Genomic DNA, 17,769 nt, shown 5'->3' with positions numbered 1-17,769 from the left:
GGGTCATGTTTTCTCTACTATGTACAAGCTAGGGGAGTAATTGGGATACACAGGAACTCCAGATAATGGAAGAGAAACCTCAGTGAAGCCAGCGAGGTGGTCTAAGGGAAGAGGAGGAGGAAGACTGAGATTCATTAATGGAAATACTACCATCGACTATGTATTCACATTTGTGAATACACCAAAGTAAAATCTCAGTATTCTGCATTGATAGGAATGTGGAGGCTAGGTGCACCAAGTGCCGTGTGCATGTATGTGACTGTCAACATGATTTACATTATGATGTGAGTCGATACTGCACCAATATAAAAAGTATCAAGGCATAAAAATTTATGCTTACATTTTGTTTTGTGGTGCTTGGGATTAAACCCAGGGCCATTATAGCTCCAAGCTACATCCCCATTTCTATTTTACCTTTTATTTTATTTTATTATAATAATTATTATTATTGGTGGCACTGGGGTTCCTGGAAGCCCTTCTACCTCTGGGCTACACTCCCAGACCTATTTTATTTATTTTTGGAAACAGGGTCTCTTAAGCCAGCACGTCTGGCTTCGAACCTGCGTGATCCTCCTGTCTCCACCTCCCAAGTGCAGGGATTACAAGTGTGCGCCACCACGCCCAGCCTACCTTTTATTTTTAAATAAAGTATCACTAAGTTGCTGAGGCTGGCCTTGAACCTGCAATCTTCCTGTCTCAGCCTCCCAATTACTGAGATTACAGGCGTGTACCACCATACCCAGTTTAAGTATTTGTATTTTTGTTAGCTTCATGATATATTTCAAAGATTTTTCTAGAATTATTTTTCCCTAATAATTGGGGGAGTGTTGTTGTTGACTTGTCTAAGCCCAATAATAGGCCCATGATTTCTAATTTTTCAAGTAAAATTAAGTAACTACGGGAAATTTTATCTCAATTTATTTATTTATTTATTTATTTATTTATTTATTTATTTATTTATTTTGGTGGTACTGAGGTTCCTGGAAGCCCTTCTACCTCCGGACTACACGCCCAGACCTATTTTTACATTTTTTATTTGGAAACAGGGTCTCCTAAGCCAGCACGCATGGCTGGCTTCGAACCTGCGTGATCCTCCTGTCTCTGCCTCCCAAGTGCGGGGATTACAAGTGTGCGCCACCATGCCCGGCTTTATTTATTTATTTATTTATTTATTTATTTATTTATTTATATTGTTGGTACTGAGAATTTTTTAATCCTGAGGCATTTTAGCTCCAAGTTATACTCCTCAACCTGATTTTATTTATTTATTTATTTATTTATTTATTTATTTTGGTACTGGGGTACACACACACACACACACACACACACACACACACACACATATATATATATATATATATATATATTTTTTTTTTTTTTAATTTGGAAACAGGGTCTCTTAAGCCAGCACAGCTGGCTTCAATCCTCCTGTCTCCGCCTCCCAAGCCCGGGGATTACAAGCCTATGCCACCACGCCCGGCTTTATTTTTTATTTAAAAACGGGGTCTCACTAAGTTGCGGAGGGCTTTGCTAAATTGCCAAGGTTGGCTTTGAACTTGCAATCCTCCTGTCTCCGCCTCCAAATACTGGCAATACAAGCCTGTGTCACCATGCTTAGCTCAACATATTTTATTATTGGTGCATTGTAGTCGAACATCTTAATGGAGTACAAGATGGTATAGGCATACATGCACACATCACCCAATTAGCCTTTACCCAAATCCTACCCCATTCTCCCCTCTCTTTTCTTCGCATGTTTGGCTTAGTGACTGACTTTGGTATGTTAATGTACATCATGTACATTAGAGAATTTCCCTCTTTCCCCCTCCCGCCCCCCTCAGTTATGTCGCCTTATTTGCTCATCTATAGTATCTCCTTCATCTAGACTTCCTCCTATGACCCATTTTCTCCCTAGCTTCCACATATTAGAGAGAACATCTGATTTCTTATTTTTTGTGACTAAGTAATCTCACTTAGCATAATGTTCTCCAGTTCCATCCATTTCCCTGTAAATGACATAATTTTGTTCTTTATGGCTGAATAAAATTCCATTGGGTAAATATTCTATAATTCTATAATCCATTCATCTATTAATGGGATCTTGGCTGGTTCCATAGTTTGGCAATGGTGAATTGTGTAGCTATGAACATAGATAAACATGTATTAGTTTGGTAGTTTAGTTTCCATTCTTTTGGGTAGACACCCAGAAGTGGTATTGCTGAATCATATGGTAAGTTTGTTCCCATTCTTCTGAGGATCCTCCATACTGTTTTCCAAAGTGGTTGCCCTAATTTGCAATTCCACCATGCTTGTTTGAAAAGAAAGAAGTTAGAAAAAAAAAGCCAGGTATGTGGCGCAGGCATGCTTATAATCCCAGCATTTGAGAGGCTGAGACAGGAGGATTGGGATTCACAGACAGCCTCAGCTACTACTTAGTGAGGCCCTTTACAACTCAAAATAAAAAAATAAAAAATATATAGAGAGTTGGTGGTATAACTTGGTGGCAGAATGCCCCTGGGTTCCATCTCCAGTACTGCAAAAAAAAAAAAAAAAAGCACAAAATAAATCACATTTACTTTACTGCTAATTTGTGCCACATTTCTCATGAGATAATATTGCAAGGAAAACTGAGGTCAGCTTTTTTCTGTTTTTAATACCTTTAACTATTTAATAGAGTCTTTTTAAACATCAAAATATATTTTATTTTTTAAAGTGGAATTTTTGCCATTTGAGTAAACTTTTTATTCTCATAGTGCTTGCTGTTACTAAGAAGTTATATATTTTATCTTTTCAAATACTAGTATATGCAGCTGAATCTGCTTAAACTGACACTTTTATCCCAGTAAAATAGAAATATAGTTGAATTTTTGTTTCTCATGATATGTTATAAAATATATTGAAGGATCATCTTCTTGTGTATGTCCTCAAGTATGTAGGATTAAAATACATTGATGGGGCACCTATGCAGGCAGAAAGAGACTGAGGCTCCGCATTCATGTATTTTAATACTACATACTTGTTGTTTCTCATGTAATGTTAATATACTCCATTATAAAAACAAAGAAATACTATACTACATGTATATTTTTAATTCATTTAAAGAAAATAGCAAAACTTAAGACTACCCTTTAGCTATGGTTTCAAAATAAGAGTATAGTGTTTTCATTCTTATAATAATTACATTTAAGTAGGTTTCATTGCTTACATCTACTAGCATCAACCTTGGCTAAAAATAAAGTGATATCATAGTTCATCTCAGTTTTCTAAGATCAAGTGGAATATTGGGTCTGTATACTTTTGGGGAGTACTAGGAATATACTCTGAGCTACACCTCTAGGACTATTTTTGAATTTTTTGTTTTGAAACGGGGTCTTGCTATGTTCCTCAGGGCTTCTCTAAGTGGCCGAGGTTATCCTCAAACTTGCAATCCTCCTGTCTCCGCCTCCCAAGTACAGGGGTACAGCTATGCTTACAATGTACTTCTGGCTTACAATATACTTCTAAGTTTGCTAAATAGAAATTGTAGCCGTGTCTTAACTGTGTTTTACTTCATAGATATTGTTTGTAGAGATATATTTTTCATATCTCAATATACTTTCCTTTTTCTACTTAATGATTCTGCTGAAAATTGTCTCACGTACTTCCAGACAAGAGAACAAAAGACTCTGATTAAGCTTTATTCACAATGAATGAAGTGGGAAGTGACAGGGGCCAAAAGAGTCATGAATGTGAAGAGCCAGAATGTAAGTTTCAAAGTCGGGAGATTTTAATTGAAGCCTTAGTTCTTCCTTTACTAACTCCCTTTCCTATTCTGGACAATAGAAATGATGATCATGGCCTCCTCACTGTTCTGAGGTCTGAGTACTCTGAAGGATATAAGCCATTATAAAGCTATGATAACCCAGTGTAACAATCAGTACTGATGTAATAATGTTTTCCTAGAAAAATGTGAACAAAGACTTTCCTAACATTTTCCTAGAAAAATCTATTGAGTAAGTTGGGTACTGGGATGGAAAAAAAAACTATGGAAAAGAGATTATTTTAAATGGCAAAAAAAAGTGAAAAATCAAAAGTAATCCAGTAAGTAAGTTCATTTCTTTTCAAGATGATAGAGAGTTCCACTTGGGTTGACTTAATTTCTAATAAACTACCATAAGACTGTCTGCCTAATGAATAACCTGGATAAAGAGAATAAAAGTATCTTTTCATACAGTTCTCTGTAGTACTCTTCACCTTAACCAAGTTAGTAGTATATTTAAAATTAAAAGTTTATTTTCTTCTAAGAAGGACATAAACTAAACTTCTATTAATATAATTATTCTTTGGATTTTCTCAAATATAGTATCATATATTATAAGGGTAACTGCATGTACAACAAACAAAAACATACGCCAGCATTTCTGTAGCCCCTATGAAATATTTAATAAGCTATCATTAAAATGCATTTTAGCCAGGTGTGGTGGCGCATGCTAGTAATCCCAGTACTAGAAAGGCTGAAACAGGAGGATCACAGGTTCAAAGCCAGGCTCGGCAATGTAGGCTCTTAGCAACCTAGTAAGACCCTGTTTCCAAATAAGAAATAAAATTGAGCTGGGGTTGTAGCTTGGATGTAGAATGGCTTGAGGTTTAATCCTCAATGCCAAAGAATTACCCTTTCATTTTTGTTTTATGGCCCTTAAAGCCAGAGATTTTTACATTTTTTAAAAATTTAATTAATTTATTTATTATTTTGTAGTACTGGGGATTGAACCAGGGGCATTCTACCTTTGAGCTAAATCTCCAGGCCTATTTTATTTTTAGTTTTTGAAACAAGGTTTCATTAAGTGGTGTTGAACCTGCAATCCCTCAAATAGTGGGATTACAGGTTGTGTGGCACCACGCTTGGGGGAGAATTTGGTAATTGAAAAAAAGTGACAGAACAGTGCTGATCATATGATTGCAGTTGTGAAAAAACACTGGTAACTGGTACCTACTGGACAGCAGTATTTTTAGAAGGGGCTACAAGGATGGATACCAGATGCTGGCAGCACTTCTTGAGTATGCGCTTGGGCAGGCAATGATGACGTGTTCACTTTGCTTTGAATATTTTATTTGAATCTTTGAAATATGCACACACACACACACACACACACACACACACACACACACATACACACCCCTGCATGAGCCATACATAGAAGGAGCCATTACCACCTACCCGTATCATTACTGCTGCTTCCTAACAGAATCCAGGCATGCGAAGTCCACCAATGCTGTCCTCCAAATGCACAGCGAGCAAACACACATGCCTAGTAGGTAGTCTAAGAAGTCTAGCTTTATTCAATTTCGATTGGGATGTATCACAGATGTGCTGAGAGAGGATGCAGGCTCTCTGAAATGGCCCAATGTGGCACTTTGGGAGGGTGACTCCCACTTTGTGGCTGAAGCCGGCATGATTTATTGTCCTGAGCTGCCCCACTGGATTAAAAGTGATGCTCACTTTTTTTTTCTTTTCTTTTCTTTTTTCTTTTTTTCTTTTCTTTTCTTTCTTTTTTTTTTTTTTGGTAAACTGACTTGACTGAAAAACCAAAAGATGACAAAAACATTCAACTGTTCTCTCACTGAGTAAGAAACAGTGCTTTTTTAAAAGTTGGCTGATCCTCTACCCCCTAATTACCTTACAATGCTAAGCCAGACAGAAGGCCTGTCAGCAGATTTTATTTACAACCCTTGAGGGGGAAAAAAAAATCCTCTTGCTGTTTTCACTTGAGACAGAAGATAAGTTTGCAAAAAGCAGTGTTTGGCGGTACTTCAGATGCATGCTGTCTGGTGGTGTTGATAATGCGATTCTTTCTTTTGATGATGGCAACATTTATAGCGCTGCTTCATTCACGTACACCATAACGCCCAACTGGCTGCACTCATCAAATGAACAGACACAATCTGGGCAATCTCCTGAACCGTCCTCCTCTGATAAGTTTAGAATTGGGCTATTGACCGATTTTATGCCGCATTTTGTTGTTGAAAGATGGCATGCTCCACTTGGCACACCTACAAAATGTCTTTATTTCAAATTAGAGAATGGCAGCTGACCGAAATGAGGAACACTGATAACTAGGGACAGTTCCCTAAGATTTATCGTATGTTTAAAGGAAACATCTTTGTATCATTCAGATAACTAATAAGCAGTCTTAAAATAAGATTTTTTTTGTGCTAACAGTGTCAGATTCCAATAATCCATAAGAGCTTCCAAATAAAGAATTTTGTGTAAAAGCCATACTTTATCTATAATATCTCCCAAATAAAAGAGCACCCAGGGAGATAAAACCTATGGTCATTTTTTTCCCCATTCCAGTAGCAAGGAAGAATAAATGTGGCTTTCTATCTCTAAATTGTGTTTCAAGCATGTACAAATAGCATCCCAGAAATCATACAGGTTCTAAATAAAGCCACTGAAAAGTCTAGCACAACTGCACTATGCAACAGGTGAAAAGTCATCCATGAAAATATTTGTAAACTAAACATGCTGGCCACTGCCTGGACCAACTCCCATGGATGTAGCATCATATTTCCCCACACAGCAGAGCAGCATAACCAATATATGGCCTAGGTTCACACATCTATTGTCTATTTGCAAATGTAGTGACAGAAAGAGACTGAAGAGGTCACAAATAAAATAGAAACACATTTACTCACTGTGTTAAAATTTGGAAAGAGCCCAACAGCAGAACTACTGTCCACTGGAAAAGACATAAACGGTTTGATATCCAGGGAAGGCTGCATCATCAGGGTAGGTGTGCGCACAAGAGCAGGAAGGGTGGTAGTATGGCATGTACTGCCTGCCAAGAACAAAACAAAAACGAGTTCAATCTCCCGCTCACATCCATCTCCCTCCCATACCAGTAGTGCAAAAATAGGACCACTAAGCTGCAACCTGCAAGTGAGAAAGTCATGCTGGGAGAGACACCAGAGTAGTAAATACAGTCTAAATGGATCTTTTTCCTCACTGTCTACAATATGGATACACGTTTCCCTAGGGTGAAGGCCAAGGGCCGCTGGGACTCACAGAGACACCGCACAGATCCTTCTGGTGGGTGGCGTGGAATGAGAATAAAATGATCTTTTCATACAGTTCTCTGTAGTATTCTTCACCTTAACCCAGTTAGTAGTATATTTAAAATTAAAAGTTTATTTTTTTCTAAGAAGGACATAAACTAAACTTCTATTAATAGAATGATTCTTTGGATCTTCTCAAATATATTATCATATATTGTAAGAGTAACCGCATGTACAACAAACAAAAAGGTATGTCAGCATTTCTGTAGCCCCTGGTGACTAACCTCTTTGCCTCTCACTAGCCAGAAATGTAGCAAAGAGGACCGGGGCCTCTTAAATCCAGAGTCAATGGCTAGTAGACATGTTTTATACAAATCAGAGACAACTAGAAGGTTTTTACAAGAGGGAAAAAAAAAAAAGCATCAACTTTTATAGCTACTGTTTGCTCTTAAAAAAGTGAAGACTCAATTTGTTTCCTTAAAAAACAGGGGTGGGGTGGGGTGAGGAAAGTTGTTTCTTGGAGGGAAACAGGTAAACAGGTAATGTAGACATTAGATAGAGAATGTACAGGGTTTGATGATAGCCTAACTGCGGACAGGGTACGGGGGACAGGAAGTAGGTACTCAAGTTTTTTCTTCAACTATTATTTCCAAAGAGCTTTGTATCATTTTAGCAACTACCTGTTTTAACAGTTACACTAGCTGTCACCTCTTTCAGATAGCTGGTTTAACACATGAATTAGAGATTTAAACATTCCCTTCCAGAAACAAGAATTCTTTATCCTGTAGCTTTCCTCTAGTGTAGATAAGTTACTAATGGCGTAGGTAGCTTTCTGGGAGACAGGTTTTGGCAAGCTTTTTAAAATTTTCCTCCCAATATAACAGCTCCATCGAGCTACAATTCACATTCTAGACAATTCACCCAATGCGTACAATTCAATTTCGAACCTTTTTATGATCTCGAAAAGACCTCGTACCTGTTAACAATCACTCCCCATTTTCGCCCTACCTCTCTAGCTCCTGGCAGCCACTAATTTTCTGTTTTTAAATGGTTGTCTATCCTGGACATTTAATCTCAATGAAATCATGCAATATGTGGTCTTTTGTGACTGACTTCGTTCCTTTGGCATAATGTTGACAAGGCTTATTCATGTTGTAGCATGTATCATTATTTTATGCCTTTTCAAGGCTAAGTAATATTCTGTTGTGCAAATGTCTCACATTTTGTTTGTTCTGTCATTGGTTGATGGGCATTTGCATTGGTTGTACTTGTTTTAGCTATTATGAATAATGTTGCTATGAATATTCAGTTAAAAGCCTTTGTGTGGACATATGTTTTCAGTTCTTTCTGGTATATACCAAGGAGTAGATTTTTGGCAGTTGTTGGTTCATACGGTAATTATGTGGCTCAACATTGTGAGGAGCTGCCAGACTGTTTTCTAAAGGAGCTGGACACTTTTACATGATTACCAGCAGAGTCTGAGGGTTCTAGCTTTTCCCAGCTTGCCTAGAAAGGATCGCACAATAATTAGATGTCTAAAATTCCCTACTGACTTCAAGGAGAACTGAATAGCATGAAAAAAAGTGTTACAGCTATTAAAATTTCCACCAACCTCTTAAACAATGTCCCAGAGTCATTAAAATTCTGTGTAATGAATTTCCTTAATAAACTCTACATCATATTTCAAGTTATTTCAGAACATTATTGGCAAAAGTGTTTAATGGACCAGCATAATTCATTTACATTGATCCAAAAACACAGGGGGAAAAAAAGAAAGAAAAGAAAAAAAAAGCACCTACATGTAATAGCAATTCTTCACGTCAGCCCCATCCAATTAGGAAACAGAGTAAGACTCAGCAGAAAGAGACGCAGCCAAAAGAATAGATGGAATAGTTCTTAGTTGTTGTTATTCTTAGTTGTTGTTATTGTTTTGATGATCAAGTAAATACTCCAAGCTTGGTACTCACATAACCACCCTGTATTTAATTACATATTACTCTTCTAATTAGGTAATGTCACATTCATTGCTAATCTCAGTGTCTGTAGATCCAAGATGATATCAATACATCAAATGTTGCAGAGGCGCTTACTAAACTACTTATTTTTAAAGCTTTGCTTTAAAACATTGTCAAATTGAAAGCTAGATATTTCTTGCATTAGATCAATGGCCTTATGTAATTTATTATTACTATAATTATTAAAAGTCTGTAATGCAAAGAGTCAGCCTACAGAATCATTCTACTTAAGCTGCCTGATGAACAAATTTGCAATTGTTTTGCCACTGTAGCTCTCCCAAAGGGAAGCCAGGTTCTTTCTCTAAGCCCACAAATGTGGCTCTGATAAGACAGTGTAATACAGGGCCCCCAGGGCCTGGCAAGAGTCACTTTGTACTAACAAACTCACATCAAATAGAATGTAACAGGGAACTTGACAAACAGATTGCTCCATCAACAAAGGTCAGAATGCACAATGATCCCCCTTACCCAATCAAATCTCTATGCTAATAAAGACAAGGCTCTAGAACTACTTAGCTGACACCATGCATTAGCATAAAAAACTTAGCAGCTGTTTACCATTCCATTAGCATTTTAATGACAGACAATTTGCCATGTTAAACACAGATTGTTTTAAAGACTGGTGGATCTTCTGAATAAATAGAAACTATGCTTTTATCAATTGCTTCACCTCAACCTTGCTGTTTTCACTTTTGAAATTTACTTTTTAAATACGGCTTCACCAAGCCTGTTTGCTTCACAGGAAGTTTTTGCAAATGGGAATAAGTTGGGATAAAGTACATTTTTTTTTTTTTTTGGTTTAGGTTATTTCATGCTTTGATCTCTCTGTCACCTCATTCCAGATTTTGCTGCTGCTGCTGTTACTGCTGGGAAGCCTTTCTCCTCACCCCTGGGTGCCAAAATGTCAGTGGGAGCTTACAGCAGAAATTTGGCCAAAATGCATTTTACCCTGTGAGAAATGTTTAATTTCTCCAAAAGTCAAAGGGTTGCCCGGGGGGTAGGGGGATTGAAAATATAATACCTGGGCATTTTAATGTGAAAGTATACCCTTTAAGTATAACATGGTAGTGCATGCCTGTAATCTGAATACTTAGGACACTGAGACATGAAGATTGCAGGTTCAAGGCCAGCCTCAGCAACTTAGTGAGACCCTCAACAACTTAGTGAAACTCTGCTTCAAAAATGTTTAAAGAAGGGAGGCTTGCTGGGGGTGTAACTCAGAGGTAAAATGCCACTTAGTTCATTTCTCAGTATAAAAAAAGGTATATACCCTTTACATTGCTGTTCTCATGGGATACGACCAACCTTTTACTTTCATAAAATTATCTGGAAATACTATGTAATTTATAACATAGGCTACAATCCATTATGAATTGCAGTGAATAATGCCATAATAGAGTTGCACCTTATTTGAAAACAAGGTTTTTATATCACTTAGTATACATACATGCAATATATATATATATATATATATATATATATACACACACACACATATAAACATATATGTATATATAAATTCCTGTACTAAAATACACATGACACTCTAAAATTCTAACAGTCACCACCATCATCTTGAAAAGTCCATGTCCATAAACTCTCCTGTAAGAATACTATTAGACTTCCATAAATTTCATTTTGATAGTAAAACATGTAGGGGCAAGAGGAAATTTCCTTTCTACTTTCAGCAAGTTCATTGAAATGAACTGACAAAAGACAGGTCAAGAGGAGAAAAGCATACAACTGTGTTAATTTGCATAAGCTCATGAGCCATATAAAATAAAGAACTCAGAGGAAAAGCCAGATGGTTCCTCACAGGAGAGAGGAAAATAGGGGGGGGGGGTGCTTAGGCAATTTTGAAGGGGTAGTAAATGATCTTTAGGAGAAATGAATGAGCCCAAAGACCAGACCATGGCCTTGGGACAAAGTTCCTCTCAGCCTTGTAGGAGGCAGCAGCCAGAAGGGGAGAGTAGAACTTCACTGCCAGCTAAGGTTGCCTTAATGTGCAGATAACATCTCCCAGGTAATCTTGTGGAGCTGCCCTCAGAAGGCAGGTGAAGAGTCTAAGAGTGGTATCAATTTTTAGTCTCTTCTCTTCTCTGGTGATTAATCTTTCCTGGTTATTTGATGAGATTCCCAGGGCAAAAGTCTATAAGACAGTTCTTTTGGAAGAAGTTTCCTTACAGGAAAGAAATTCAGAGAGTTGATTGTGCTCAATGTGGGAGGGTAGAAACAAGGTCATAGAGACCTTAATTCTAAGTCAGCTTCTAAGTCCTTCCAATTTCCTTTAATTCACAGAGCTCAGCATTTCAAAGCATATTTTAGGGTATGGCTTTCTGAGCTCCAACAAATGCAAGTTGAATTCATCTATCCTATGAAACCAGTAATATGTGAAAGACTCACCACTATGATCATAAAAAAACCCTCATTATTTCAGCCAACTGCCTCTGTAACATAATAGGTACCTTATCATGTCAATGGATTATGTCATAATCCATCACAATAAAACCTCATTTGAGGGCCAAGTGACACTTGAAATTATTGCCTTAGTCTTTGACCTTTAGAAATATGATCTTGAAGGCCCTTTTAGGATATAATTCTGAGGCTTCCTAGTGCCTCTTCTTTATGTACAAAAACAGAAACAAACAATACACCTCATTGTTAGAAGAAGAGTGTACCAGAGTTATAGAAAACCTGCATGAAAAAGCACTTGCAGGAGATGAGATCTAATTTATATCCTGCAGTAGTTTCTTCCTAGGCTGTGTGTGTGTATATATAGATATATTCCTCTTCAATGAGTACTGAAATAAAGCATTAACATCTTATAAACATTTATTGGGGACAATGTTAATTATAAGTCCCAAAGGACTTATAATCAGAGAAATTAAAATGAGTGAAATTTCAGTTTTTCTGCCAAACTCAATGTTCTCTTTTCACTGCTTTCCCAGTTTTGATGCCTTTTATGATGTAGAACTTTCCTCTTTACTAGGACAATTACCTTGCCAGCATTTCCTCCATTTCTCCCATTTTTCCATCAGACTGCCATATGAGGAAGACAATTTATCAACAGACCATAAAGCATGGTCACTAGGATGTGGCTATGTAAATAAGATTGTGACTGACAAAATGTTTTGCTTCTGAAAGTTCAAGCAACAATAATTACCAGGATAACATTTTTATAACACAAATTATGTACTAAGTATTATCCTAAGAACATTGCACATGTATGCAGATAAGGATGCATACATAAAAGTATACACACATATGATACATCCATACACTTACACATATGTTCATTTAATATGTACAATAACCCAATAAACAAGGTATTATCATTGGCCCCATTTAATAGAGGAGAAATTGAGGCACAGAGAGATTACGTCCAACTTCATAAATCTATGTCTGAATGAATCAGGATTCAAACCCAAGCAATTTGATTTCTGAATTCTGCTTTTTACTACTACAGTATGGTCACCGAATGTTTTATGTAGACATATTCACCAGCTGTACATGGGAGCATTTTCCATCAAATGGAGGAATTTAGAATGGGATAAACAAAAAGGAATCATTTATAGCTGGAAATTAAAACTTTTATGGAACTTAATGTAATGTCTGATGATGAAATCAGTAAAGACTTAGTTCTGGAATATATTTATCTAAAAAGAATCCTTGCCAAACAATAGTTTATTGAATTCAATATTTATGAGGTGCCAACAAGGTAGAGAGCTAACAGATATATGGATTATGAACTGTGCCAGAATCTATTTTACTCTTGAGATAAGAAAATAATAACTACTACTACTATTACCATTTCATAAGATTCTACAGCATGCTAGGTATAGTGCTAAGTGATTTGTGTTACTTACCTTATTAAATTATAACACAACTCTATAAAATTTGTATTATTATCTCCATTTTACAGATGAGAAAGATGAGAGAGAGATTAAGATAATTCAGTATGTGGTAAACTCTGGGTCCAAACTCCTATTCCTTTTACTCTAAAGTCCGTGCCATTATTCCATGAAGTAGTTTGTAAGTTACATAAAACAATTCTGCCATCAGGCCAGGGGTGCAGATCAGTGGGTAAAGTGTATTTACTTACCATGCACAAGGCTCTGGGTTCCATTCCCAAAACAGGAGGAGGAAGAGGAGGAGGAGGAGGAGGAGGAGGAGGAAGAGGAGGAAGAGGAAGAGGAGGAGGAGGAGGAGGAGGAAGAAGAGGAGAAGGAGGGGGAAGAGGAGGCAGCGGAGGTGGAGGCAGCAGCAGAGGAAGAGGAGGAGCAGGAAAGGGGAAAAAAGTTCTGTCAAAAAACATGAGAAGGAAGGAGGGGGGAGGGAATGGGGTAGGGATTGGAGAAGGGCTAAATGAATGATGTGTGCATGTATGCCTCTGCCATCTTGAACTTCATTACAATGTGTGACTACAATGCACCAATAAAAGATTAAAGCTAAAAAGAAGTGGCCAATAACGTGCCTAGTATATAGCCATGAATCTGTAAATGTCAACTAATTAAATTAATGGAAATACACCAAGTGATGTGTACATATATGAATATATTCCTTTGAATCTGACGATGGTATATAATTACAATGCTCCAATAAAAGTATAAAAGCTACAAAAATGACATTTAGAAAAAGCTGGCTTCAACAAAGTTTTAAATAGTTCTTTTCTATAAGGCACCTAAGAATTTTAAATATACTAAGGAGCACTATGAACATCTAGGCAAGTCTATTTATGCCCTTAACTTTTTTTGTGTGTGTGTGGGTCTGGGGACGGAACCCAGGGGCATTCGACCTCCAAGCTATACCCCCGTCCTATTTTTTATTCTTTATTTTGAAATCGAGTCTCACTGAGTTGCAAAGGGCCTCAATAAGTAGCTGAGGGTGTCCACGAACTGCGATCCTCTGATCTCAGCCTCCTGAATGCTGGGATTATAAGCGTGTGCCACCACGCCTGGCTTAACTTTTTGAGTGTGGGCTCTGGCCTTCCTCCACCTCCAGAGCGTCTGGGCTAAGCTGGTTGCCACGTGCTCTTGGAGCTCCATATCCTCCACACAATGAGAGCATCCGCTCAAGACAGCTGATGACTTCTGGCCCCAACTTCCTTGTGTGTCCTTGACCTAATGGTTTTACTTCTTTCTATCTCTATTTTCTCCTCTGTTCAATATACATATTGGAGAAATCTGAGCATCTGTGTCATGGAACTGGTAGAAGAACTAATTGAGATTTTTCTACAGAAGGTGCTGAACCATGTGCCTGACATACAGCCAGTGTTGTGTAAGCTTAGGTTACTGTGATTGCTAACTCCTCTGACTCCTCTGAAACTATGCTGCATCCCAGGAGAGAACAGTAGTTAAAATCACTAATTCTTATCATAAATGGCAGTATATGTCAGGAGTCATATGTCACCAACAAAAGCTTAAGGAGCTTTAAGAGAGAAGGAATTGCATCTAGTTGGAAGTTGGTTTCATCAGGGTTTCCCTAGATGATCTCTCTCTCTCTCTCTCTCTCTCTCTCTCTCTCTCTCTCTCTCTCTCTCTCTCTCTCTCTTTCATCATGCCTGGCTGAGAAATCTCTTAAGAGAGCTTGCAGAATAGTTCGTGTTTCCAGAGGTGCATGTAAAAGAATGGTGAAGGGAACTGCATAGTCAAAAAATCACAAACAAAAAACAATATATTCAAATTAAAACCTTTTTTTTTTTGTGGTACTGGGGGTGGAATCCAGGGGCTTTTCTACCTCCAGGCTATACTCCCAGACCTATTTTATACTTTATTTGGAAACAGGGTCTCACTAAGTTGCTGAGAGCCTCACTAAGTAGCTCAGGCTGGCTTTGAACCTGTACAATCATCCTGTCTCAACCTCCCAGGCACTGGGATTACAAGCATGTGCCACCATGACCGGCAAATTAAAACCTTTTATAGGCTCTCCAGATATCCATAGGGTTTTTTCATGAAAAGGTAAAATAATAAAGAGAAAAACAGAATGCCATTATAAATTTATAATAAGCAAAAGAGTTCTTAAACTAGAAACAAAAGGTGGTAATCATTAAAAACAAAATATGAATACACTCTATTAAGAATAAGAATGTAGCTGGGCTTGGTGGTGCCTGCATGCCTGCAATCCTAGTACTTGGAAGGCTTAGACAGGAGGATGCCAGATTCAAGAAAAGCCTCAGCAATTTAGCGAGAGTCTCAACAATGTAGTGAGACTGTTTCAAACCACAAAATAAAAAAGGGTTGGAGAATGTAGTTTGGAGGTAGAATGCCCTTGGGCTTAATTCCCAATACAACACATATACATACACACACATAAAACAAAACAAAACAAAACCAAAAAGTGTAAAATACTCAAGGAAATAAAAAGGAAAGCAGGAGGTAACATTTACTATATACATTTAGTATAGGTTCAAGTCCTTTGTCTGTACTCTTTCTATATGTTATATATTTATCAACTATATATTTATATATAATATATAAATAACAAAGAGTTCCTACGGATTAATAAGAAAAGGACAGAGGCAAAACACTTGAATGGGCACTTCACAAAAGTAGATATTAAAATAGTCAACAAACATAAAAAGGTGGTTAATCTCATTAGACATCAGGGATATGTGAATTACAAGTACAATGAGCTATCACTACGCACCCATAAGAGCATGTACAAGGAAGACAGAGATTACTAAGTGTCACAAAGAATATGAAGCAGCTAGAACTCTGCACTGAAGTGTAGACTGTTGTACCATATTGAAGAACTATTTGGTAGTGTCTACTTAACCCGAATATACACATGTCCTGTGACCCCGCAATTGTACTTCTAGGTATCTATCCAGCTTAATTGGTATACACCGTATAACACTCATAGCAATACTAGCTCCAAACTAGAAATCAACCCTCCCAAAGCTGAAAGAATACATAATATTTAATAATTAATATTTTCACAAACATAAAACATTCACACAACAGAATATAGCAATATTTACACATAACAACAAATACACCTTGCAAACATAATGTTGAGAAAAAATTAAGATAAAGGAATGCATTCTGTCTGATATAATTTATATAAGGTATAATAAAATCCATGCTGTTAGTTAGGATCACGGCTCTCCTTATAGAAAGGAAAAGATGAGGATGAGGAAGGAGTGATTGGATGGGAACATATATTCTTTTCTTGACTTGGGAGCCAGTTAAACTGGTATGTTACATTTGGGCACATTCATTCAACTGTATGCTTAGAATCCTTTTCTGTGTGTTATACATTAACAGATTTTTTTGGGGGGTGTATTGGGGATTAAACTCCAAGGTGTTCTATCACTTAGCTCTACCGCAGCCCTATTTTATTTTGAAACATGGTCATGCTAAGTTTCTGAGGCTGTCCTTGAACCTGTAATCCTTCTGTCTCAGCCCCCCAAGTACTGGGATTCTAGGAGTGTGCCACCACACCCCAGTTCCAGAAAAAAATTGTAAATGGGATCAGTGCTATTAATGTTAATGCAATGTTTCGACAAATATAAGCAAAATCTCCAAATGAAAAGAACATCTTCAAATACTGTTAAAGTAGTAAGGTTTGTAGAATTTTTAAAAAATTCTTTATCCCACTACCAACATGATTTTGCTCGACATGATTTGTGAGCAAATAAAAATTCCTTATAATGCTGATGCTTCTTTGCTGAATTTACCATGTGGATGGAGGAGACTAACAGGATCCAGTGAAGCTGAAGAGAAAACTGTGTAGCTGGAACTCTGAGTCTATACAACCTTAAACATTGGCAGTTCTGGCCGGGTGTGGTAGCACACGCTTGTAATCCCCGCGCTTGGGAGTCAGAGACAGGAGGATCGCGCAGGTTCGAAGCCAGCTGTGCTGGCTTAGGAGACCCTGTTTCTAAATTTAAAAATATATAAAAATAGGTCTGGGAGTGTAGCCCAGAGGTAGAAGGGCTTCCAGGAACCCCAGTACCACCAAAACATTGGCAGTTCTGTGTCTGAGCCTCCCTGAGGGCAGCTCAGGGTCCCCTCTGAATAGCTCCCAGGGTAGCTGGCACCACAGCAGGCTAGAAAATGCTGCATTTAAAAAGAAATCTTTCTGCACATCACACTGAGGTTTATGCGCAATAATAAATAACTGTATCATAAAACAAACCAAAACAAACAAACAAACAAAAAAAAAAACCCAGCAGAGGTGAGGCCACATGTAGATTTTAAGCTACAATGTTTTTTGGGTCTACTGTTAATCTCCAGTTTTTACACAAAATGATGAAGTCCTCACTACAGTGGCTTTTCAGATGCTGTGATGATAAAGTACACGCAGCCATGTGGTGGTTCATCTATACCTGGCTATCTTGCCCGTATACTAAATTTCTTATATTTAAACGCTGGAAAAATGGGTGGTATTCATTACCTATGTAGTATAAATTATAGTTTGGTTAAATGTGTGACATACTTTAGTAGTTGTAATGTGTGTTTTTTTAAGGAGCATTAAAAATTCAAGAATTTCAGAGTTTAAGTAAATTTAGATGGTTAAAACTGATTTAAGCTGGGATAGTGGAACAGGACTATAATCCTAGTATGTGGGAAGCTGACATAGGAGGACTGCAGGTTCAAGGACAGCCTCAGCAACTTAGTGAGACTCCCAGCAACATAGCAAGGTGAGACCTTGTTTCAAAAACAAAAAATAAAATGGGCTTGTGGTGTAGACTGGAGGTAGAATGCTCGTGGGTTCT

At 37.5% G+C, this 17,769-nt stretch overlaps 1 protein-coding gene across 2 annotated transcripts in view; it reads right to left on the bottom strand.

Annotated features, from left to right (window-relative positions):
* Positions 1-17,769, bottom strand: part of ZNF385B (zinc finger protein 385B) — a gene marked incomplete at both ends in the record, with an annotated part of 320,011 nt that overhangs the window by 100,673 nt on the left and 201,569 nt on the right. For both annotated transcript variants that reach the window (XM_080689946.1, XM_080689947.1), the window contains one exon: positions 6,676-6,818. In XM_080689946.1, coding sequence (XP_080546072.1) covers positions 6,676-6,818 — 143 coding nt within the window. The remainder of the gene's footprint in view (positions 1-6,675; positions 6,819-17,769) is intronic.

This window comes from Muscardinus avellanarius, assembly GCF_963383645.1.
Source record: "Muscardinus avellanarius genome assembly, chromosome: 2".
Classification (NCBI taxonomy): Eukaryota; Metazoa; Chordata; class Mammalia; order Rodentia; family Gliridae; genus Muscardinus; species Muscardinus avellanarius.
The sequence above is the reverse complement of the archived record's forward strand: the minus strand, read 5'-3'. Positions and strand labels throughout refer to the sequence as shown.